Source organism: Musa acuminata, chromosome BXJ3-3 (genome assembly GCF_036884655.1).
Source record: "Musa acuminata AAA Group cultivar baxijiao chromosome BXJ3-3, Cavendish_Baxijiao_AAA, whole genome shotgun sequence".
In the NCBI taxonomy this organism is placed as follows: Eukaryota; Viridiplantae; Streptophyta; class Magnoliopsida; order Zingiberales; family Musaceae; genus Musa; species Musa acuminata.
Window position 1 is genome coordinate 7,015,736 of NC_088351.1, and position 23,339 is coordinate 7,039,074.

At 38.6% G+C, this 23,339-nt stretch overlaps 3 protein-coding genes and 1 long non-coding RNA gene across 6 annotated transcripts; 3 read left to right on the forward strand and 1 right to left on the reverse strand.

The window, feature by feature from the left end:
• Positions 1-929: 929 nt before the first annotated feature.
• On the forward strand, positions 930-5,887 carry LOC135633607 (uncharacterized). Of its 3 annotated transcripts, none has more exons than XM_065143275.1 (11): positions 930-1,112; positions 2,050-2,155; positions 2,284-2,354; positions 2,442-2,491; positions 3,577-3,650; positions 3,731-3,793; positions 4,144-4,234; positions 5,049-5,111; positions 5,185-5,264; positions 5,339-5,410; positions 5,584-5,887. In XM_065143275.1, exons 1-11 carry the CDS (start codon positions 941-943, stop codon positions 5,672-5,674), a joined length of 933 nt encoding a protein of 310 aa, XP_064999347.1. In that variant the 5' UTR covers positions 930-940; the 3' UTR covers positions 5,675-5,887. The 3 variants fall into 3 exon arrangements, with proteins under 3 accessions (XP_064999347.1, XP_064999348.1, XP_064999349.1); XM_065143276.1 differs by having other exon boundaries at positions 935-1,112; positions 4,147-4,234; XM_065143277.1 differs by having other exon boundaries at positions 978-1,116; positions 4,147-4,234.
• Positions 5,888-6,821: 934 nt separating this feature from the next.
• LOC135633606 (leucine-rich repeat receptor protein kinase HPCA1-like) lies at positions 6,822-12,549 on the forward strand. The gene is made up of 21 exons (XM_065143274.1): positions 6,822-6,933; positions 7,033-7,085; positions 7,165-7,251; positions 7,597-7,717; positions 7,811-7,882; positions 8,144-8,218; positions 8,323-8,394; positions 8,490-8,651; positions 8,754-8,828; positions 8,905-8,976; positions 9,084-9,155; positions 9,273-9,341; positions 9,435-9,509; positions 9,595-9,666; positions 9,758-9,892; positions 9,997-10,409; positions 10,503-10,634; positions 10,882-11,021; positions 11,096-11,315; positions 11,407-11,642; positions 11,823-12,549. The coding sequence occupies exons 3-21, from the start codon at positions 7,173-7,175 to the stop codon at positions 12,309-12,311; spliced, it is 2,781 nt and encodes a 926-aa protein (XP_064999346.1). The 5' UTR covers positions 6,822-6,933; positions 7,033-7,085; positions 7,165-7,172; the 3' UTR covers positions 12,312-12,549.
• A 2,336-nt stretch (positions 12,550-14,885) lies between these two features.
• LOC135633741 (leucine-rich repeat receptor protein kinase HPCA1-like) lies at positions 14,886-21,373 on the forward strand. Its single transcript, XM_065143603.1, has 19 exons — positions 14,886-16,119; positions 16,397-16,520; positions 16,661-16,732; positions 17,004-17,078; positions 17,163-17,234; positions 17,353-17,514; positions 17,660-17,734; positions 17,810-17,881; positions 17,952-18,023; positions 18,097-18,165; positions 18,258-18,332; positions 18,427-18,498; positions 18,599-18,733; positions 18,832-19,304; positions 19,377-19,529; positions 19,770-19,909; positions 19,985-20,204; positions 20,277-20,512; positions 20,742-21,373. Exons 1-19 carry the CDS (start codon positions 16,041-16,043, stop codon positions 21,246-21,248), a joined length of 2,883 nt encoding a protein of 960 aa, XP_064999675.1. The 5' UTR covers positions 14,886-16,040; the 3' UTR covers positions 21,249-21,373.
• Positions 18,545-22,824, reverse strand: LOC135633742 (uncharacterized). Its single transcript, XR_010495109.1, has 2 exons — positions 21,975-22,824; positions 18,545-19,150 (listed from the first exon to the last, which is right to left on the reverse strand). It is a non-coding gene; the product is annotated as an uncharacterized LOC135633742 (long non-coding RNA).
• Between the last annotated feature and the right edge of the window lie 515 nt (positions 22,825-23,339).

Genomic DNA, 23,339 nt, shown 5'->3' on the forward strand with positions numbered 1-23,339 from the left:
ATTTTTGATCTATTATGTATTACAATATTTTTGGTTTGTTATATTATTTTAGTCATCACAATAAAAAGACTTTAAAACTTATTTAAATATTTTATAAATGATCTAAATAGAAACCTAACTTCAATTAAGCTTAAAAAATATAATATTATAATGATTTATAAGATAATCAAAGAGATACGATATGATGCTGTTTATACTATTTTTAAATTATATTTATAACATTTTTAATATATCAATAAGATAAAATAAATGTTATTTAAAAAATACTATAAACAAACTCAATGAAAATACTCTATAGTTGAAAACTGATAAAAAATGGATGAAAAATTTTAACAAGAAAATTTTCAAGGGATATTTTATTTTTTAAATTAGAAGTATTATTTTAAAAAAAATAAAAGAGGATGTATCATAAAAAAAAAACCTAAAATATAGGTTTTTTTTTTAAAAGGAAAACTCCCAACAGTGATAATGTGAATAGAAAGAGAAGATGGAATAATAGTTGGGAATAAATTATGCTCGTAATATTTTGATGAATAAATTATGTATTATTATGGTGGATTATAATAAGAAGATAACGAATTTTTTTATTTATTGGGGAAATATGAGGCAATTTTTTGGGTTTCTGATATATGCGAAGCATAATGCCGTCCTCAATTCATATACTCCATTGCTGTCATCTTCATGGCAGCAAACAGCTTGAGAGCGAACATTTATTGGTCAGAGAATGTGGGTCCTCTCGAATGATTTCTAGATGAGCTCATAAGATACGCTTCTTAGCCTGACTTAACAGTCGAGCAACACCGTCCAGGTGTCACCGATTCTTGACCACAGAAGCGAACGAGGGAGGAAATTGTTGCTGTTTTATTTATTGCAGGGAACAATTTTAGCTAATCATTGTTTGGTCACTTAACGTGAGCCCCGCTTCTGTGCTGGATTTAATATGGACTTCTACCGTGAATCCCGTTTACAAGTTTCACGGCCGACGCCGCCCTCTTCGAATCACCATCTCGTGCCCACACCAGTATTAGAGAGGGTTGTTGGGTGTGTTCGATATCCTTTTGTGAAGGTCGTCGATCTCCTGCCCACAAAAGGCATCTCGTCTGCGATTGTCGGTAGGTACGCGTGCCTCGATCTCTTTTCTTGCAGCTCCTTTCCTCGATCGAGGGTCTCAATTCCTATTCGTTTGGTCTAATTTTGTCGAACCTGGAAAAAAAGGTCCGAGTTAGGGTTTCTTTGTTTTATGTTTCGTGATGCGATGACTCTTTGAACTTGTTGTTGTCGAAGGTTATGTCAGTGTTGTTCTTTATTTTTCTTTGGAGGGAATGGGGTTTCCCTGTTGGATCATCAATAAAGCAGTCGATCTTATCTCATTTTCTGCGGGAAAGTTTCGCCGCAAATGTGGTGCATATTTTTCGTGCTATACTGCTGCTTTTTCTGTTCAATTTGAAACACGACGTGTTTAGTTTAGTCGTCATTCTTCGTCGTCCATGGTAAGTTTTTCCTTAACCAAAAGAACTACTATTATCAAATAGTTACAAATTTTAGATGCAGACAATCTTAAGCTGAATGGATCGCCACAAGATTTCAAGACAGAAGAAAGTTTTCTGCGAATTCATTATTTTTATCTCTTCATATTGTTTTTCTTTCTCAGGAACTTTGCACCTCTAAAGCTTTTGCATAACATTTTCCTTGATTGTATTGATTTTTGGTATGTGATTAGACTTTTATACTTTATTGAAACGTATAGGAATATTTATTTTTATCAATTTTAACAGAATTTCTTGGAGAATACTTGGTTATTTTACTTCTTGCTCAGTGGTTCTTGTGGCATATGCGAGACATCAAACGTGCCATAGTTATCTTTCTTTGTTTCTTTCGTATATGTCATAACCTGGGTTCTTGGAAGCTTCGTGTGCAGTCAAAATAATTAATAAGCTCCATGCATGTTGAACAGGAAACGTCTTTTCTACTCTTTCTAAAGGATTTTGTCAGATGCTGTAGTTCCTAACCATCATAGTGTTAGTGACCTTTCCATTTTCTTCCTTTCAGGACAAAGAGCATTTTGCTTCAGTGACAAAGACATCGGGCCTCCTGGTTCTGTGTGCTTTAAAAGTGTTGCCAAGATGAAATTTTTGGAATATACTCCTTTGGACAGGTGCTTCCTGAATTTCGATGGAATTACTTAGAAATATTGGCAACTGCATATAATGATACTACATAAAAGACTTACTATATTTTTTTTCTTATAAATTTTGATGCTTAATAGATATTGTTTTTGTTCAGCATAAATCTTTTCCTTAATCATCTGAGCCTTGGAGAGAGCACTATAAAAGGAAATCTTGAAGCCTTTTCATGTAAGTTTAATATGTGATTTACTTGATTGACTGTTGATATTGTTTGGAGAAAATAAAGTTCGACGTCTCTTTCCCTGTGTCATTCAGGCAAGCAAACTGGGACAGATAGAAAACTCTCTTTCAGCTTAGAACAAGAGGTAATCTTTGTTGAGAAGTTCTTTCAATTAACTATTAAGGATTGATGATGACATGATACATTCCAATGTAGGAGTCAAGTTTTTTAAGAGATTGATGATGACATGCTAAATGATTCAATTCTTCTAGATTAGATCTTGTGTCGAAAACATTGTATTGTCAATTTTTCCGTATCATCCTTTACATTGTACTGAATCAATCTCATACCAGAAGCACCACAATAACTTGTACTAATATATATTGTGAAATCTTATCTATCTCCGACCCTTTGAGTGAGACAAGGAGAGTTCTTTGTACTTCACAAGTTTTTAACTTGAGTATCCCACATCACTTTACAACATTGTTGTTTAGGAATATGAAGCATCATAAATTTTTTTTGGCATTTATGGAATCCACTATCTTCGTTATGATCTTATTCTTCTTTTGAACTTATATTTTCTTCTTCTTCTTATTTTAATTTTCAATTTTTTTTTATTTTTTAATCTTTAAATTATATATATATATATATATATATATATAATATCGTTAATCAAGCATGTAGCCCAACTGGTTAACCCATTGGTTCAACTAGTGACCCAAGGATCGGTTGGGTCATTGCCTGGTCTCCGCATATAACTATATCAGGTGCTATTGTCCAACTTTTGGAAATATCTTAAACATGGACGTAGGCAACTCAATAACAGTCTTAAGACCTCTACAGCAGGTTAGCTTTATATTAGGTTCAGACCACTAAACCAGTCACACATGAGCACATGCATTATATATTTGGACCACATTTTTAGGCATATGTGACTACAGTGCAAATTTTCACTGGGTAAGGGTAATACAGTGTGGTTATGGACAGCATCTGCATAAGCGAGCATTTATTTTTTCTTTTTTATTTGTGTTGGTTGGAAACAACATTTCTTTTTCTTCAACATTTTCTATTCTTTTGCATGTTTTTTGTGTTAAAAATAATATCACATTATTTATTACGAAGGTTGTTTAAATATCTTTCTTCCAACCGGATGATAAGATTATCATATTTACTGGCTGATGCTTTTCCGTTCATGACATTGAAGTGTCTTAACCTGGTGTCTTGGTTCAGATTCTTGATTATCTCGAACAATCTTCTGATAGTGACTCAGCGTCGCCTATGCAGTATTTGACTAGTAGATCAAGGTAGCAAAACATATTTACAGATTTTAGGAAGTTAGCATACAAAGTTTTGGCAATCTTATTATGGTTTTCTGATAATGCAGTCGAAAGACACTGATCTATCTTGTTCTTACACTAAGCCACATGTATCCAGATTATGATTTCAGGTATTTATGCTTCTTTGCATACCATTTATTAAAGTTATCATAAAAAATGGAAGAAAGGATCTTGGGTAATGTCATTGTCAGCTTGTCCAATGAGGAAGCGACATGACACCCCGCTTAATATCTTTTCTCTCCAGAATTGGGAGTGTTGTCAAGTGGTCCGACAAACGGTGGAAACCGTTGCTCTGTGAGCTGAGAGTTCAAGTCTCTCCATTTCCCTCTAAAATTGTGGTTACCTTTATGCTTGTTGCTCGTATGAAGTTCTTTGATCTCACTTTCCCTTAATGCCTTATGGGATGGTGAGACATGTTTAGATTTATGTAACATTCTATTATTAATGTTTGTCAATCTAGCAGTGCTGTCCGATCCCATCTCTATTTCAGAGAGGAAGAATGGGATAGTTTCAAGCAAATATTTGAGACCTACTTGTTTGAAGCTGCTAGAGTATGTTCCTGTTCCTAAGCTCTTGTTTTGTCAAGTGGAACTGATAATTATTGTTTACCATTAAATTTTTGTTAGCACTTGCTAATGGATGCTCTGAATCTCATGTCGCCTGTTGTGTAACTACATCTATATCTTTCATATTGATATAACCTGGTAATTTGCATCATATGTCTACTTAGAGTGACAGCGGTGGCATTATTTAAATGTTTTTCTTACATAGTGTAACTTGATAATTTTGCATCACTTGTCTGTCTAGAGTGTCGAGAATGGGATTGTCTAGCCAGCAAGTGACGGGAATTTTAATATATGGTCTTTGCCCATTTTGATAACCATGCTTCAAATGCTCTTGAAACGTGGCAGAGATATCACTGTCATTCTTATACCTTCATATAGTTTGAAATTGAAGATATATGAATTCATTGAGGATATATGAACTCAACTTCTTAGGTAATTGTTTTGCTTTTTGAACACTTAATCTTCATGTTTTGTTTGACCGAAATTATTGCATCTGTGACCTTGTGATGTAATCATGTAATACTGTTGCCTATTCTCAGTCTTTTCTGGTTCTGGAGGAGGTCTAGCATAGGATGATTTCGTTGTTACCTTGATTCTCAGGCTTTGGTTATGTATGGTGAACCTGTACATGATTCTGGAATGATAAAATAATTCCTTAGATTGAAAGTTTTTTTTTTCTTTCTTCCACAGCTTGTTTTTTTTTGAACTTAAATTAATTTTGATCTAGAAGTCAAATTTGATTGTGATTTCAAAGGTAACTTTGTTCGCTATCTGTCTGTATGAAATATTTTGGTGTCAGGAATGGACTATTGTGAATGGGGAAAGTTCCTTCATGGATAGCATGACAAATGCCATAGATGAGGTTAGTCGTTCAGTCATCGGGAGGTTTGATGTTGATGATTATGGTCAAGTGTTAATATGTTCTCTCTATACAGGTTGTGAAACTAAAGGATTGTGAAATCTACAGCTACAACCCAGACTTTGATGGCGACCCGTCTTTGGAAAAAGGAGCCATGTAATATATTCTCTTAACGATACTCAACTAGTCATGTATTTTAGCACTGTTAACATGCATTTAGTGTGGTGCAGATGGTCGTTCAACTTCTTTTTCTATAATAAGAAGCTGAAGCGTGTCGTCAGCTTCAGATGCTGTTGTTTTAGGTGGGTCCTCGTGTTCTTTGCATAGAGTGAGGCATAATTTCTGTTATATTGTACCAATGTTCCTCTATGCTATTATCAAATTATCAAAATAAGTCCATTGGTTGAAAATCCTAGCTATATATCTGTCATTTCTGCAGTACCATCAAATGACTTAAATTCCATGTTATGTGCAGCAACCTTGCTGCAGAGGTCTTCCTAGGTGATGAGATGGTGAAAGAGGAGGAAGAGGAAGAGGAAGACTACTTGGTCGGCATGGACATGTGACTGATGGCATGCAATGTAGATAACAATGACTAGAGATCTGTACTGTATGATATGCTTAGGCATGATGGAAGGGTTAATTTGATAGTTCTAGTTAAATTGTCTTGTACAGTATGTCTGTCTATGAAATATAGCTAATTGCTCGATGCACTAGGCTGTATAATGTAATTACTGACTCTCCAAATAGATTTCTCCGTCTCAGTGTATTTCCTTTTATCTGCTTCTTGTAAACCCTTGGTAACGGGACTATGAACTTGCCCAATTATGAACTTGATATATCTCCTTAGGAAAATTTTCTTTTGTTTTATGAATGCTAAACCTTCAAACCGGTGGTAGAGTAAGCACCCTGGTTTCTATGTGCAGCGATCATATAATGTGCATGGTCTATGCTTTTGGTTTCTGATACATTTTACAATGGCTGATCTGTGCACTGCTGCTGTTGATGGAGAGAGGAGTAATTCTTGCATATGGTGCTCTTACTATTTTGTATGATGTTCTGGGTTGCTGCGCATACATATGAGCCAGCCTTACTGATACCAGTTTGTAAAAGCTACCATATTTTTTGCTTGCCAGGGTAATGTTTAATTATTACTGAGCATGGACATTAGTTTCCTTTTTTTTTTTTTTCCGCTTTTATGACATTTTTTGATTTGACAGACATATTTTGATTCCTGAAGGAACTCATGATCTCGCTTTACGTTTCCATTGGCTGATGTTTCGCCAGATTGAAGCTTGCAATTGGCTTCTCCAGATATCCAGAAGGATATAACAAGTCAATTCAACTCCAGATCAGAGCTCGTGGTTTACTTTTCTTCTGTATTTAGTTGCAGGTCAACTGCGTCGGCAGCACCTTCCTGACTGCTGCTGTCTGTCATTTAATGATGACCAGGTGATGCGTCCAAATCTCCGCACGACGCATGTTTCTTGGCGTTCGAAAGGGGAGTTCGATCTTCTTCTTGCTTTCTGTCTTCTTCCTCTGGGAAGTTTAACGTGCTGGTGATCTCTGGATTCAGGGATGTGGCCGCGGCAGGAGGAGTTGGATCGTGATCGAGCTGCTGTGGGGATCGCGGACCCACTGGTGGGGCCGCTTGCGATAGATGAGTTGGGCATGCCTATGATGTTTGTGTAATGTGGAACGGAACTCGCTTGATGCCGAGTCCAATGATGTGAATCGCGTTGACCCAGCAACGGCTTTCCCCGGTTGAACAGACCTGTTAATCCCGTGGAACTTCTCCGCCTGACAAAAACTTGGTCCCCGTAGGGTAGGTTGATGATGATGGCCAATAAATCCTGGCATCCGATGCTGCATAAACTTTTAATCCTTGCAATAATCTTTCTTGTCTTCTCGCATCCCAAACAAGTCGGAACAAAGGCAAAGATCAGCATCACTGTACACAACTAGCTCTCTAAGAAGGTATGAGATCCTGATCAACTCCTCTGATTGTCGTCTCTCCGGAAGCCAAGAGCCGTAATGGTACTTCATCTTATGACAGGCAAGCCGATGAAAGGAGGGCTTCTTCTGTTGCTGATGTGCTTTGTTTGTGTTCGACATGGTTTCAGCCGCACAGACTCACAAGATGGTAATTCTCTCTTCTTTCTTTGAAGCTGTGAACTGAAACAACTAAATTAAATCATGTTTCTTTTCTGCTTTCGCTGATAATACGAGTAAAATTATGTGGATAGCAATCAGCAAATCACTTGTTTCTTTTTCTTTTTCTTCATGCTTCTTTCAAGGATATATATATATATATATATTTATAGATCCGGCTGAAGTTGTAGCTTTTTCCATCCGTTTTCTCATCAACATGTTTTAAGTCATTAATAGCATACGGATTAGAAGGATAAACTACGGGAAAATTTCCAAGTTAGGAATTATGTGGAGCTTGTATTATTTTGGGTGACTTATGACTGCGTTAAATGGACAGTTTCTGCTCTCAAAGCTCTGTCTAATCAATGGAAGAACACACCTCCGAGCTGGAGGCGTTCAGATGACCCCTGTGATCAGTGGGATGGAGTCAACTGCACATATTCGAGGGTGAAGGAGCTGTGAGTTCTCAATTTCCTTTACATTTGTTTTATATATTCCCTGAACTACTACTTCATTTGTGGCCTTGATGTTGACCAATTCCTGATTTCCAGGAAGCTATTCAGCATGAATATTGAGGGCAGATTGAGTGGTGATATACAGAACCTTACCGAGCTGACACTCTTGTAAGTGTCACACGTCGAATTGTAATTCTGTTATATGTTTGGCGGTAGTTCCCATCCGTGGAGGATAAAAATGCTAATGCTGTTTGATTTCCTCTAGTCTCTAAATTAAGCTTGTTGACATATACTACTCACAGAATTATTCAATCTTGATTTATGTTTTAGAACTTCGACACAAATAAGATTTGTTTACGCAAGCCATATCCAGTCATGGGGCAATTCAACTGTTTATGTGTGATATGATTTTGACATCTATATATGCAGGGATCTTTCATCCAACAAAAATCTGGGAGGTCCACTCCCACGAAGCATTGGGAACTTGAAACAGCTTCAAACCTTGTAAGTACTGTAGGATACTTTCTGCTAATCTCATTCATATCCCTTCTAATATTGAGTGGACCATGCAATCAGCATAACCTTGATTGTGTTTGCATTATTTATAGGAGACTGATTGGTTGCAGCTTCAGCGGTAGTATCCCAGTTGAAGTGGGCAATCTGCTTAATCTCAAGATCTTGTAAGGATTGTGATCTTTGTAATCTTTCTATTTTTGTGTTCTTGATCTTCCAAATATAAAATGAAGTTAATTGTTCTCTTTAACATCTGTTCTAGGTCTTTGAACTCGAACCAGTTCAATGGTACAATACCAGGATCTCTGGGTAGGCTCTCCAATCTTGAATGGCTGGATCTGGCGGAGAATAAGTTGACTGGTATTATCCCGACTTCATCAAATGGGGCTTCAGGATTGGACCAGCTTGTGAACAATCTGCATTTGTAAGCCTCTCTGGTTCTTGGATTTTCCATATTGATAAACAGATCACTGCAGTCTGCAGTGGATCTGAATATGAATATTGATTTGTCCACTTTGCTTGACAGCCATTTGAACCTAAACCAGTTATCAGGCCCAATTCCAAGTGATCTTTTCAGATCCAACATGAAAGTTATACATATGTAAGCAGCAACATTTCCACAATTTGCTCCCGCCTGTTGCCGCTACATTTCTCTCCTAACAATTGTTTCTCTTCAGGCTTCTTGACCATAACAACTTTTCTGGGGAAATTCCAGAGTCAATAGGTCTTGCCCAGTCACTTCAAGTCCTGTGAGTGATCATTGACCAGATACCCTATTTATCTGTGCTCCATCCATTAGTAAAATATTTATTAATTATTTACATCTCACCAATATGATTTGCTTGCATTTTGTCAGTCGTCTAGATGCAAATTCTCTGAACGAATCTATTCCTTCTAGTATCAACAACCTTACAAGTCTCAATGTTCTGTAAGTGGTCGATAAATATAGCAGTAATTGGCACTTCAATGCATTTAATAAATTAATACTATGGTGACAAATTCTTTTATGTTAGATTCACAAATTCTTCATTTCCATTGCTTATAGAAACTTAGGTAACAACAAGCTGACCGGATTGATGCCAAATCTGACTGGGATGACCGCCCTCAATTATCTGTAAGAATATCTACTTTATTGACTATGCAGGAATTTCGATGCTGTCACTTTTTAGTAAAACTAAACATCGTACTTGCATGATGTTATCCTCAGGAATTTAAGCAACAACTTATTTGATCCATCAGAAGCTCCAGCATGGCTATCAGATGTACAAAATCTCACAACTTTGTAAGTTCACTAACTTCTGAAGCATTGACTATTACATATTTTCATGAGCTAGCAGTTTAAGCGAAGAATCACTTGGTGCCATCAGAATTATAGAGTCTGGGAAGCTTCATGGGGAAGTGCCACAAACACTATTTAGCTTACCTTACTTGCAAGAAGTGTAAGACTTTTCATGATTCATAAAATGTTTAAGAAGCTCACTGCCTGCATAACTTACTGGAACTATCTCTTTTGCTGTAATCAATTTACAGGAGGCTTAACGACAATGCATTCAATGGCACTCTCAACATGGGCAGCAACATCAGTCAGCAACTGAAGATGGTGAATTTTCAAAATAATAATTTTATCTCTGTTACACTCTCTTCCAACTACAACAAAACTATAATGTAAGCGCATCTGTATGTCCCAGTCTAAATATGAGGAAGACAAAAGGGTATCTTCTTTCCTCAAGGCCTTGTCTAACTAATAAATCTCTTCATACCTAATGCAGACTTGTTGGAAATCCAGTTTGCAGTAATCGTTATCTGCAGAAAACGGAATTTTGCGGTCAGGAACAAGACTCACAATCTTATTCCCCTGAAGTCAGTTGTTCGCACCCGTATGAAGGACCAATTATCTGCAGAGCACCTTCCTTTAGTGACCAAAGTATCGATACATCACAATTGGAGAAAAAAATTTCAACTTTGCTTCACACGTTTCCAGTTCACCACTCTCTTCGAAATCATTTCTTCGATGTTAATGCTTATCTGGTAGTAGAGTTGAAGATTTGCCCTCAAAGTGCAAAATACTTCACCAGGAATCAGACACTGCAGTGGTTTGACTTGAGTACCCAAAATCTTGACCTCCCATCTATCTATGGACCATGCGTATTCAAGCCTGATACATATACTTTCCAACACAATGGTATATATTCTTAGAATAAGAACTCAGCTCTTTTTACTTCCTATCAAAAGCTAATCAATACATGTCTATTTGGTGCTGTTAAATGACCCACAGTGTCTCCAGCCTGGATCATTGGAACAGCAGTTGGTTGTGCTGCTGCCGTGTTCATCATCGCAGGGCTGGGAATCTATGCTTTACGACAGAAAAAGCAAGCTAAAACAGCTATCGACCTAAACAATCCTTTTGGTAATGTGACCCCAAAAGAACATTATCATGTCCAGTTTTTTTTTTTTTTTTTTTTGAGATGATGAATAATTCCACTGCATGTTGGAAAGTACAAGTGACATCTGCATGAGTTCAGTGCTAGGCACAATAATCATGTGTATAGAAGGAAATTATATTAATTTGTATTGCTAATTTGGATGCTTATAAATTATGTCTAAGCCCCTGGAAATTTTAAGGCTTTCTGATGATTCCTATTCTCCATATTTAGCATCATGGGGATCAACTGGTGAAGATGCCGGAGATGCTCCACATCTAAAACTAGCAAGATGTTTTTCTTTGGATGAACTAAGGAAATTCACTGATGGTTTCTCAGTAGATAATGAGATCGGATCAGGGGGCTATGGGAAGGCAAGAAATCTTATTATAATATCTTTATAATGAAATTTGTGAGATTGTAGTTTAAGTGCTTTATATCTCTGCAGGTCTACAAAGGCATGCTTTCTGATGGACAGATGGTTGCTATCAAGAGATCGCAGAAGGGTTCGATGCAAGGAGGACTTGAGTTCAAAACAGAGATCGAGATGTTGTCTAGGGTGCATCACAAGAACCTTGTAGAACTTGTAGGATTTTGCTTTGAAAAGGGGGAACGCACGCTAGTATATGAGTACATTTCTAATGGAACTTTAACCAAGAACTTGTCTGGTATAATCTTCAAACACGTTTGATGGAGTTCTTATTTATCATGATGATTATCACATCTATGACATTAGTAATAATCAACTGTTAACTGCAGGGAGGAGTCATATAAAATTGGACTGGAAACAGAGACTCAACATAGCTTTAGATTCGGCTAGAGGTTTAGCTTATCTTCACGAGCTTGCTAAACCTCCAATAATTCACAGGGATGTAAAGTCAACCAATATACTTTTGGATGACAATTTGAGTGCTAAAGTGGCAGATTTTGGTCTCTCAACATTAATTCTGGACAGCGATCATGGCCATGTTTCTACAAACGTCAAGGGAACACTGGTAAGGCTTTTGTCTAGGACAGGATTCATGATCATAAATCTCCTAGTTAATATGTTTGTGGAATAATATATCATTTGATTCTTTTTATTGAACATTCAGTGTTGCACAACACTATTTTGCTTGTCAAATAATGAAAGGGAGTTGCATTTGTACATTTATCCTTCCTGTTGATCTTTGCAGGGTTATCTTGATCCCGAGTATTTCATGACACAACAATTGACTACAAAAAGTGATGTTTATAGTTTTGGTGTTGTGATGTTAGAGCTGATAACTGCTAGGCTGCCAATAGAGAAAGGCAAATATATTGTTCGTGAGGTGAAGATGGCAATGGATAAGAGCGACAAAGAGTACTACGGTCTAAGAGACATAATTGATCCAGCAATTCTGAATGTTGGATCCCTAATCGGTTTCCAGAGGTTCGTAGAATTGGCTTTGCAATGTCTTGAAGATACATCCGAAGATCGTCCAACAATGAATGATATCGTGAAAGAAATTGAGATTTTATTAAAAGACAACAGACTGGAGACAAATTCAATTTCAGCATCTTCATCTGCCACCTATTTTGGGAATGCAAGGGGTGCATCTGAGCTACCATATGATGAAATGCCCATCAGCAGCGAAGTGAACAGTGGTGTCTATGGCAGTGATAAGTATTTGCTCTCACAATGAATAGAAACAAATAGTTGGTACTTGTGCCGTCTACCAGTTCGAGGTCTAACTGGATGATTGCTCTTAAGAATCGACTCATATGCACTTAATCCTTCTACTATTCACTTCATCCTAAATCCATCGTGTTCAGATCTAACTATGCTCACTGTTCAGTCAAAACAATGACTTGGTCATTAGCCTGTGTTTATACAACTCATATAGTGCTAGGACATCCATTTTGTCCTGTTTTAGCTTTGTATATGGTAATTTTATGAGAGAGACTCTTGCATTCATCTCCATTTCAATGTAGAAAACACTTTTGTAATTGAAGTAAGAGATTGCGCCAAATGTAACTGTTTTCTTTTGGAGCCTTCATGCCGGTTGATGGAATTTTTTATATATACTCCATATCGGCATGCTTACTGGTATTCCATGCAACAATTTTCAAGGATGTTACTCTTTATCAGTATTTAGCAACTTATGTTGTTCGTTCTAATAAAATTACTCTTTATCATATTCCCCACAATGTAAAATCCTTATGTGATTGTTTCTCTGAGCTTTATCTAGGAGAATTGTTACAACAGGAGCATACATATCTTTATCTATAATATCTAGTAAAATCTCTTTAGGTCTTCCTCTGTCTTTCTTTGCACCATTGATACTAATTGTCTCATCTCATCTAATTACAGTATGTATACCTCCTCTTATTACATGCAATACACATACTCTGATGCATCAACATTTCAATAAAGTTATGAATCTGATGCTCTTACTTACATAGTGCATATGTTATTAATTGCCTGATCTATGAACAAAGTACTTGTGCTTTTTTTCATTTTGTTTTTGCTTTATATTTTTCTATCACTATGTATTTATTTATATGGGTATTTGATGGCCTGGTGAGAATTCAATCTCCAAAGATCACAGAGATGATCTTAGCTCCTAAAACCACCCGACAATACTCGATAACTGTTGGTTTAGAAATCACAGAACAAAACTGATGCATACTAATATGTCAAGAACAAGAAGTCTTCCCTTGAAAAGATGATATGAAAACCAATTCCTCATGTCATGGCTATCGTGTGCAGTGGCAAATTACTTCATGGTGTAAACATATAACAAAGTCTTTGATGTGCTATTGACTTTGATGAGACCGCCCAAAAAGCAGAGTTCATGGCAGTCCCCTTCATAGTGCGAACAAATTGACGGTTGTTGATGTCCATTTTGACTTTAGAAACCTGATGCAGTCGAAAGAAGAACAAAGATGAACATGTCTAAACCAAGCTATGTAATCCTCACGAGCGAGCGAGAGAGATGGAAAGAAGAACATCTGAAGTACCTCAAAGAATGGGAAAGAAGAATGCTTGTGACAAGTTTTGCACTTCAATCTTGGAAAAAGAAGAATAATTAATGACTGAAGAATCGAACTCTTCCAACTGCAGCAGTCGAGAAGCTCCATAATCTGCACCCGAAGCCTCTCTGGTTCTTCATGAGTTCTGCACAAAGATGAACGAATCAACATATTGTCATCTATGATATTGTTCATGAGTTCTTCACTTTCCCAGTAGGATATGATACTGTTGGAGTGACATCCATATGTTTAATGTTTTTAGCACGAAGACACACAGTTGTAGGTTTGAAACAAAGAAGACAACACACAAATTTTCTTTCATAATTTTGCAGCATGATAAAGTCAAAACTTGACCAGACAATTTTTGGTCTCCAGACAATTTTCTTTCATAATTTTTGCCCCAAAAGGACTCCATGTTTAGAAAATAGCTCAAAAAAATATTTTCACAAAGAAATTTAACATTTACAACTTCAACCCTCCCTAATGGTGATGTCACCATGTGTGGATCCCCCTCCAACATTATCTTTGATGAGACTCTTGTGGTCTCATTAGTTGACTTCCTCCATATCTATTAGGGAGGTTAGGTTTCAGTCCAAGTCAGGCTTGACTTATTCTTCACCCTAATCAGTCTTGGGTCAATTTGATCCACTCACTCACTCATATCTGAGATGGAAAATGTTCATCCTTACACTGCAAACCTGTAGTTTTCAGTGCTAACTACAAGAAGATATAAACTGCATAAGTTGCAATGGCTTTGGTCTAATTATTACTATTATCATTATCATTATTATTATTATCATTTTACGCCTTGTAAACTTTGGAAATAGCCTATCTTCCCCTATTTGTGTTGATTAGAATATGATCATTCCGAATAGATAGAGATAGGAGTAAAAGAGGAGGCGACGGAGGCCGAGGAGGGTTTAGGAAATTCTGAACCAGTTTATTGATCCGAATCGGTTTACGAACCCAAACCTATTCAAAATATAAATGAGAGCAAAACTAGTATTTTAAAAAAAAGAAGAATATATATAAATAATAAATCTGTCCAAAATCATTAGAAATAGAGGAAAATATATATTATTCATCTAAATAAAATTTCTTTTATTTTTTTTAATGTCATTTTGCTGAAAGAGATTGTTATCCTCCCGAACTCAATTCCCGAACCACCACATTTAAGGACTTGTCGAGACTACTTATCTTGATATTATACCTTCATCTACTTAATGCATGGCAATCTCATCCCGGCATTGCATTCCTTCTCCAAGTCTCAGGCTCTCAATCCTCCTCGCGATTTCTGTGGGCCATCCATGGAATCCCAATCCCTCTCTGCAGGACCAGCATTCCTTGCAACTTCTTCATCAGATCGAGACTGACAATGTTGTCGTTGTTATTTCCTTTCCTTTCGGCTCTCGTCGATTGCTTGAGGCCCAATGCGCGTATAATCTTCCACGAGTAGACTTGTCAAAGCAGTCTATCATATTATCACCATCCATGTCTTCCCACTCTTGAATGTATGATATCATTTGTTTCGGATTAGATCAATCATTATCTATCATCGGTATGAGCACTCGTAGTCATCCAGGATGGATCTTTATGAAGAGAAAAGGATGATTTATCCCTCCCTGGGCATCGTCCCTGCTCACATAATCCAACGACAGCATCACCTGTGCCCGACCACACACAAAAGCTCTATCGATCGGCCTGGGTGGAAGCCGTGTTTGACCTGTCTTCCCTGTCCTGGAGACCAGTGCTTTTCGCACCATGGTCGTATCCGAGCCAGCATCGGCAGCATTTCATGATGGTGTATGCATCTAAACCACATCTTTACCCTCCCCACTGGTCCGTGAGATCTTTGCCCTCCCCACCTACACGCAATAAATGGCTTCAACTACATCGCATGAAACCATCTTCAGCTTGTTGTGTCACGTACGGTGCACAGGCTTGTATCAAGTTGAGCTCGGAAAGTTCGGTGGGGGGGTCTTCGATCGAGTGCGAAAGAGAGTGGAAGGGAAGGCATGGCATGGAGAGGGTCCACAACCCACACAACCAACCTTCCAACTAGCAACAGTTGCAGCCGAAGCCGATGCCACCTTAAAGCTTGCGTTGGATGCTCTGTGGAGTCAACGGAATCTTTTGCTTGTTGACATCAATCATGGTGCCGACATCCTTTTGCCTTCGACCCCAGCGAGAGTCTTCCAAGATCCAAACAAAACCAGAACTTGGTGTGGTAATCCAAGATTGACCGACTTTGAAGTCGATGCACGGCACAGTTCTTTGGGAAAAAGCATCTTCACCTTACGATTCATCACGTGTAGCACAGCACAGCTGCTTCTAATACTCGACCAGCGTGCCCTGCAGCGGGTGGAGAGCTTCATCGCTTCTCTAGGCCGCGCACTGAGATGGGGACTCTCGTCTTCCTCCTGTTCGTGTTCCTGGCGAGTCTTCAAACCAGTTCGGGAAGCACAGATGCCCAAGATGGTATCAATTCCTTCTGTTTCTCTCTTCTTGATTTAGTGGTTTGGAAAACTGAAAGCAGAAAAGTGAGAGTTCCATTCTCGCTCGATGAACATCCGCTTAACTCTCGGTGATACCCTGAGAGTGTCGAGTTTTAATGGAAGATTCAGTGAATGATTCAGCAAGGACCAGAAACTTAACTCTTGAAATTGATCAGAGATCTCTTGTAAGCTCAGCAGATGTCTTTGTTTCTACTAACAACTTCGACTTATAAGAAGCTGTTCTTCCGCCCCCCCTGCAGTTGCTGCTCTACTTTCGCTGATGACGCAGTGGCAGAACACACCTCCAAGCTGGGGGAAGACGGACGATCCTTGCGGAACACCATGGGAAGGAGTCCAGTGCAGCAATTCCCGAGTGACAAGCCTGTGAGCTTTCGTCTTCCTTACTAGTGTTCTCTGCATTCCCGCATGTTTCAGGAAACCATAAAAAATAAGCATAAAGAACCTCTCTTCTGAATTTTCTTTCCTGTTTCCTTGATTCTCTGCTCGACTTCTGCGCGTATCAGGACGCTGTCAACCATGGGTATCAAAGGTACACTAGGAGACGACATCGGGCAGCTCAGTGAATTGAAGATCTTGTAAGTTACACTTGCAAGCTCAAGCAGTACTTCTTTTGCCAGTGGAAAACCAGTGAAAGTTCATAGCGATCCATGGCTCAACTCCTTTGACCAAGCATCCACCGAAACCATAGTTTGAATCGGCAAACCGCATCTGTACTGTGCTGTCCTTTGTTCGCTAGATGTGCCACAAAATATTCACCATCCGGTGGAGGCCACCGCTGCCCGATCTAGAAAGCATGCTCCATAAACTATGATCTAGAAAGCATGAACTGACGACAAGCACTTGCAGGGATCTGTCCTACAACACGATGCTTGGCGGAACGCTCACTCCAAATATTGGGAACCTGATGGAACTGACCATTCTGTAAGAAGCCCTGTCACGACAAGAATTCATTTGCTTCGTACCATTCTCAGACGTTCAACATGTAATGGTTTTGATCCGTGACAGGATCTTGGTGGGATGCAGCTTCAACGGGAACATCCCAGACGAACTAGGATCGCTAGGAAACCTCTCTTACTTGTGAGGAATTAATTCGAATGATCACAAAACCTGAGTCCTCAAAGCTCAATAAGATGACGCATTCAAGGAGGAGCTGAATTTTCTCCGCTGATACTTGGATCTCTTCCTTTGTTCCCAGGGCTTTGAACTCGAACCAGTTCACCGGTAGCATCCCAGCTTCCCTGGGCAAGCTTTCCAATCTGAACTGGTTCGATATCGCAGACAATCAGTTGACGGGGCCTCTTCCGATCTCCACCGAAACATCACCAGGCTTGGACCAGCTCGTCCGCACGCAGCATTTGTAAGTCATTCTTCAACCGCAGAAAGAGAAACCAGAATCACAATTAGTCAGTACTGCAGATCAAATGAATTCAAAGACGATGCTCCCATTCATGCTTGCTTTCCCGTGGATCATTTTGTTTTCTTTTGCTCTCTGTGCTTAACAGCCACTTCAACAAGAACCAATTATCAGGTGCCATCCCAGAAAAACTCTTCAGTTCTGACATGACACTGTTACATGTGTAAGCTGATGTTATCCATCTTCATTTCGCTTCTGCTAGCTTCAGTATCCTGACTCCCGATTGTTCTACGCGCAGGCTTTTCGACGGCAACAACTTCACCGGAAAAATTCCGGATTCCATAGGCCTCGTTCAGAAAATTCAGTTTCTGTAAGTGTCCTCCGAACAGACGTAAACTTTCCTCTGCTCTTCATCGGTAACTAAGTTCTTCTTTTGACAGTCGATTGGACAGGAATGATCTAAGCGGTCCGGTCCCTTCCAACATTAACAATCTTACCCACGTCAAGGAACTGTAAGATAACTCATCCACATTCTGCCGTCGTAATATGATAAGTCGCACTTACTTTCTGCTTGCATTTCTTCAGAAACCTAGCAAATAACAGGTTGACAGGTATGATGCCAAATCTGACTGGGATGAATAGCCTCAACTATGTGTAAGAGCTCATCCAACTTTTGCAAGTGCTTTCGTGCAATCTACTTTTTCTCTTATTACCTACGAGTAGCAATAAATTGGCATGGCCTTCAGGGATTTGAGCAACAACACATTCGACGCATCAGAAACCCCAGCCTGGTTCTCGGAACTGCAACATCTGAGAGCTCTGTGAGTACAATGAATACCCATTGTCACTATGAACCAAGTGATTTAGTTCATAAGCTTGTAATTTCACCAAGTTTTCTTGACGGTTGTCGCCCAGAGTGATAGAATCTGGAGGACTTTATGGAGAGGTACCGAAAGAGCTGTTCAGCTTCACTCAACTGCAGCAAGTGTAAGCGTCGTAACAAATCATGAACTGGCAAAAGAGGGAATCCATATAAAAACAAAGAAATCCTTGGTCTAATTTGACTATTGTCGTCAACATTTTTCAGGATCCTTGATTACAATGAATTTAACGGAACCCTTGACATGGGCAATAGCATCAGCCAGCAATTACAGATCGTAAATTTCAAAAACAATAAGCTTACAAGAGTTGCACTTGACAGCAGTTACGATAGAACTCTCATGTAAGAATTCTGGATGCGATTTGACATTTTAATCAGACTGCAATTTCATTGAATGCATCTGTTTATCCAACATTTCCCGAATCCGTTGTTGACTGCAGTCTCGTAGGAAATCCTATATGCAATCAGCTCTCCAATACAAAATTTTGCAGTCTTCGACAAGAGCCAGCAATTCCTTCTTATTCAACCAGTCTTGCCGAATGTGCAGCGAACTTGTGTCCCCCAGATCAGAGTCTCAACCCACAAAATTGCAAATGCGTCTACCCATATGAGGGAGTGATGTTTTTCAGAGCACCTCTATTCCGAGATGTGACAAACAGCACACTGTTCCAATCATTGGAGAGCAGCCTGTGGAAAAAACTTGACCTTCCTCCTGGATCAGTGTTTCTTCAAAACCCCTTTTTCAACAATGACTCTTACCTGCAGGTACAAGTTAAAATTTTCCCATCCAGCGGAATGTACTTCAACAGGTCTGAAATTCTACAGATTGGATTCAAATTGAGCAATCAAACATATAAGCCGCCTGAAATTTTCGGACCTTACTATTTCAAAGCATTCCAATATCCTTTCCCAGGTGACTTCTCCATCCTTTATGTACAAATACAACTTAAGATCATTTCTTATGCTGACTCAATAAATTATCTAGGCGTTGAAGGAAAATCGCCAATAGCTATTGGCTTGATCATTGGAATAGCAGTTGGTTGTGCACTTCTGGTTATTGGACTTCTTCTCATAACAATCTATGCCTTGAGACAAAGGAAACAGGCTCAAAGGGCCATAAAACTAAGCAAACCATTTGGTAAGTGTACCTTAAACTTGTCATAATAAAATCTATAAAAAAAAATCTGTAGATACAAGGTGTGTCGCCGAGGGTGTCATATCGCATCTCAGTTTAATAAAGGACTAGGAACACAACTCTAAGCCATGTGTATAAGGAAAACAAATTGTTAAACCAAAAAAAGTAAGAAGAATTTCATTCTGTACTGAAAAAAATACATGGAAACATTTACCATTTACAAGTACGTTTTGTGAATTTCAGCATCGTGGGCACACAGTGGTGATGAAATTGTTGATGCACCACAATTGAAGGGAGCAAGATGGTTTTCGTACGATGAACTTAGAAGATGTACCAATAACTTTTCAGTGTCTAATGAAATTGGGTCTGGAGGGTATGGAAAGGTAACATATTGGTTTTCCTATGTCAACCATACAATTATAAACTTAGACAAGTGATGTTTCTACCGACCTCCTCAGGTCTACAAGGGAATGCTTCCAGGAGGGCAAGTAGTTGCAATCAAGAGGGCACAGCAAGGATCAATGCAAGGTGGGCATGAATTCAAGACTGAAATTGAGTTGCTATCCAGGGTTCATCACAAAAACCTGGTGGCTCTAGTGGGCTTCTGCTTTGACGAAGGGGAGCAGATGTTGGTATATGAATTCATTCCAAATGGAACATTAAGAGAAGGCCTCTCTGGTATGTTCAGCTGTACCCCTAAAAGTGAGTTAATACTCTTTGTCATAACTTTTTCTTCAATGTCAACTTCAGGAAAGAGTGGGATACTACTTGACTGGAGGAGGAGACTTCGAATCGCACTGGGTTCAGCAAGAGGATTGGCTTATCTTCATGAGCTTGCTGATCCTCCAATCATCCACAGGGATGTTAAGACAAGTAACATCCTACTGGATGAAAAGTTAAATGCAAAGGTTGCAGATTTTGGTCTCTCAAAGCTAGTATCAGACAACGAGAAGGGGCATATTTCTACTCAAGTAAAAGGAACAATGGTTAGCAGTTGTTATTTCATTTATCAGCAAAAATTACTTCCTTCTATCAGCAACAGAATGTTCTTTTTCATGTGTTTTTAAACCATTATTGCTAGTGATAAAATTTACCTGTTCATAGATAAGCAATTGATTAAATTGAGACATACACTGGACCTCCATATACTCTCCCAAAATATATTGGCACTGGACCTAGTTTGATTCTTTAATAACTTAATGCTTATCATTACAGGGTTATCTTGATCCAGAATACTACTTGACACAACAGTTGAGTGACAAAAGTGATGTTTATAGCTTTGGAGTGGTTATGTTAGAACTGATAACTGCTAAACAACCACTTGAGAAAGGAAAGTACATTGTCCGTGAGGTGAAGATGGCGATAAATGCAGATGATGAAGAATTCTATGGTTTAAAAGAGTTGATGGATCATGCAATCCAAAACGCAGCTTATCTCATAGCTTTCAGGAAGTTTGCAGAGTTGGCCTTGAGGTGTTTAGAAGAGTCAGCTGGAGATCGTCCATCAATGAGTGATGTTGTGAAGGAAATCGAGATAATGTTGAATGCTGATGGTCTAAGTACAAACTCAAATTCAGCATCTTCATCTGCCACAGATTTTGGATATGCAAAAGGCGTTCCTAAACATCCTTACGATTCTCATTCTAGAAAGGATGTTAGCAGCAGCAATTCTTTTGAATACAGTGGTGGATACACATTCTCAACAAAACCTGAGCCCAAATAACAAGGGATCTCCATTTCCAATTATCTTTTTTATTTTTGTATTTGGACAGTACATATTCCTCCAAGTGTCAATGCATTGCAGAACTACAGAAAAAGAAAATTCTCAGCCTGCAGGTAACATTCCAAGCTGTTTTCTCTTGCTTCATTAACCTCTAATTCTAAAGCAATATTTATTTTTACTCCCTCGTATATTTCTCCTCAGTTCTGTTTTATTACACGAGCCTGAATAACAATTTATAATTTATATACATAAATAATATATACATATCGGCTAGAAAACAAAAAGAGGCTTTATGGTTAAAATCAAGTTGATTGCTCCTCATAATAATTTCAACAAGTTTTCGAAAAAGCATTCACAATTTTGTATGTTTTCTATATCTAAATCCATATTCATGTGAATAAATAAGAAAAACTTATTTCTATCTTCAAACTATCCAATCTTAGAAAAGCAAAGCTTTAGTGCATAGAGTAAATGACAAGTAATCATTCAAAACCTGTTGACATTGCGGACCAATTTGTTTCATTGGAAATGAACCACCAAAGTGAACTCAAAATTGAGAGTTGAATATAACTCAAAATTGGAGTTCCAAAAGGCTTGGAGAAAGTAAACCTCGATGGAAAGCAACAAAACCATTTATTAGGAAATGAAGGGAACATCAATTATTTGGTGAAGAAGATTTCTGTGACTACTTCTATGCGTGCATGAGGAAGCATATCGAGTGTATACCTGCTCTGTTTTAAGCAGTATCAACGCAAGCACCACGTCGCCGAACCTTCCTCTCCATTACCACCAACATTGCGCCGAAAGTAATCCAACAAACACAGTAGATAACCGCGGAAAAGAATATAAGCGAGTCCGACGGCGCCGACACCGTTCACCTCATCATCAGTTTCCTACATACACCACCATAAAAGCAACCAACAGTCCACATTAAGAGACCACAAAGGGGAAAGAACCTCGAATTGGTGGGACCCGAAGCCGCGGGATGAGGAGAGGGCAGGAGGAAGGCATCGACGAGGTTCCGGATGGCGGTGAGCGGCGGCGTAGGGAAGTCCTGCGGTATCGCAGCGTGCTGCTGCTCCCCATTACGGACCAACAGGGCGAAGAGCGCGACCGATGCGGCTGCCGTAGACGGCGTCAGGGTCGTCATCGATCAGGGAAACCTTGCGGCACCAATGCGGAGGCCGAGATGATGCCCGATGGACGATGTAACTGTTGATCTCGTTCGTCTCTCGAAGGTTCGAATTGGCTGCATTTGGCGCACGGTTCGGTCCGGTTCGATTCCGGAAAAAAAAACCGGAAGCAATTTATATATAAGAAAAATGATATAAAAACATAAAATGCCTAAATTATCCCTAATATTCTTACCATCATAATAAATTTCTTATAGCTATTAATGTAAATCAATGTTTCAACCAACGATCTGATGATAGAATCGAGATTAATTACCATTATTAAAGTTGTCAAGTTTCATATACTGGTTATGTTGCAATGTGTGCTATCATCAATTTTAGTTGTTCTTCGAGGGATTAGGAGTGGATTAGAATGCAATCATTAAGGGTATTTATTGTTCATGGACAACTGGTGCAATCATTGCTCCAATCAAAAGGATGTGATCAACATGCTAGTTTGCTAGTCTCAAAGATGGTTCGCTTGATAGATTCTATTTATCTCAATTTACGGAAAAAAATTCATGAACTGTTTGTTTTATGCATGAAATTAATAGTTAAACTAATTTTCATCGATTAGGTTAATGACTATTGGCTTTTACAGATCAACTGTTAGATTTAATTAATATTTGATTGAGATTAATTATCCTAATCAAATGGTAATCCAACATAATGTTTAAAGATATGTTATTGCATCGAACTTTATTAGGGTAAATAAGTAATTTGGAAACTACGCAAGGGTGTACATGTAAAAAACATTAACAGAAGCAAGACAATACGAAGGCTGCGTTTCTTACGACTCCGTGATCCAAACACCGCTTTTGACGCTCACCTCCCGCGAAACGTGGCTCCCGTGAGGTCGCTGAAAGATTGGGTAACGGTTCTATTAAAGCTACCGAGAGTTTTGATACACGCACCAGCG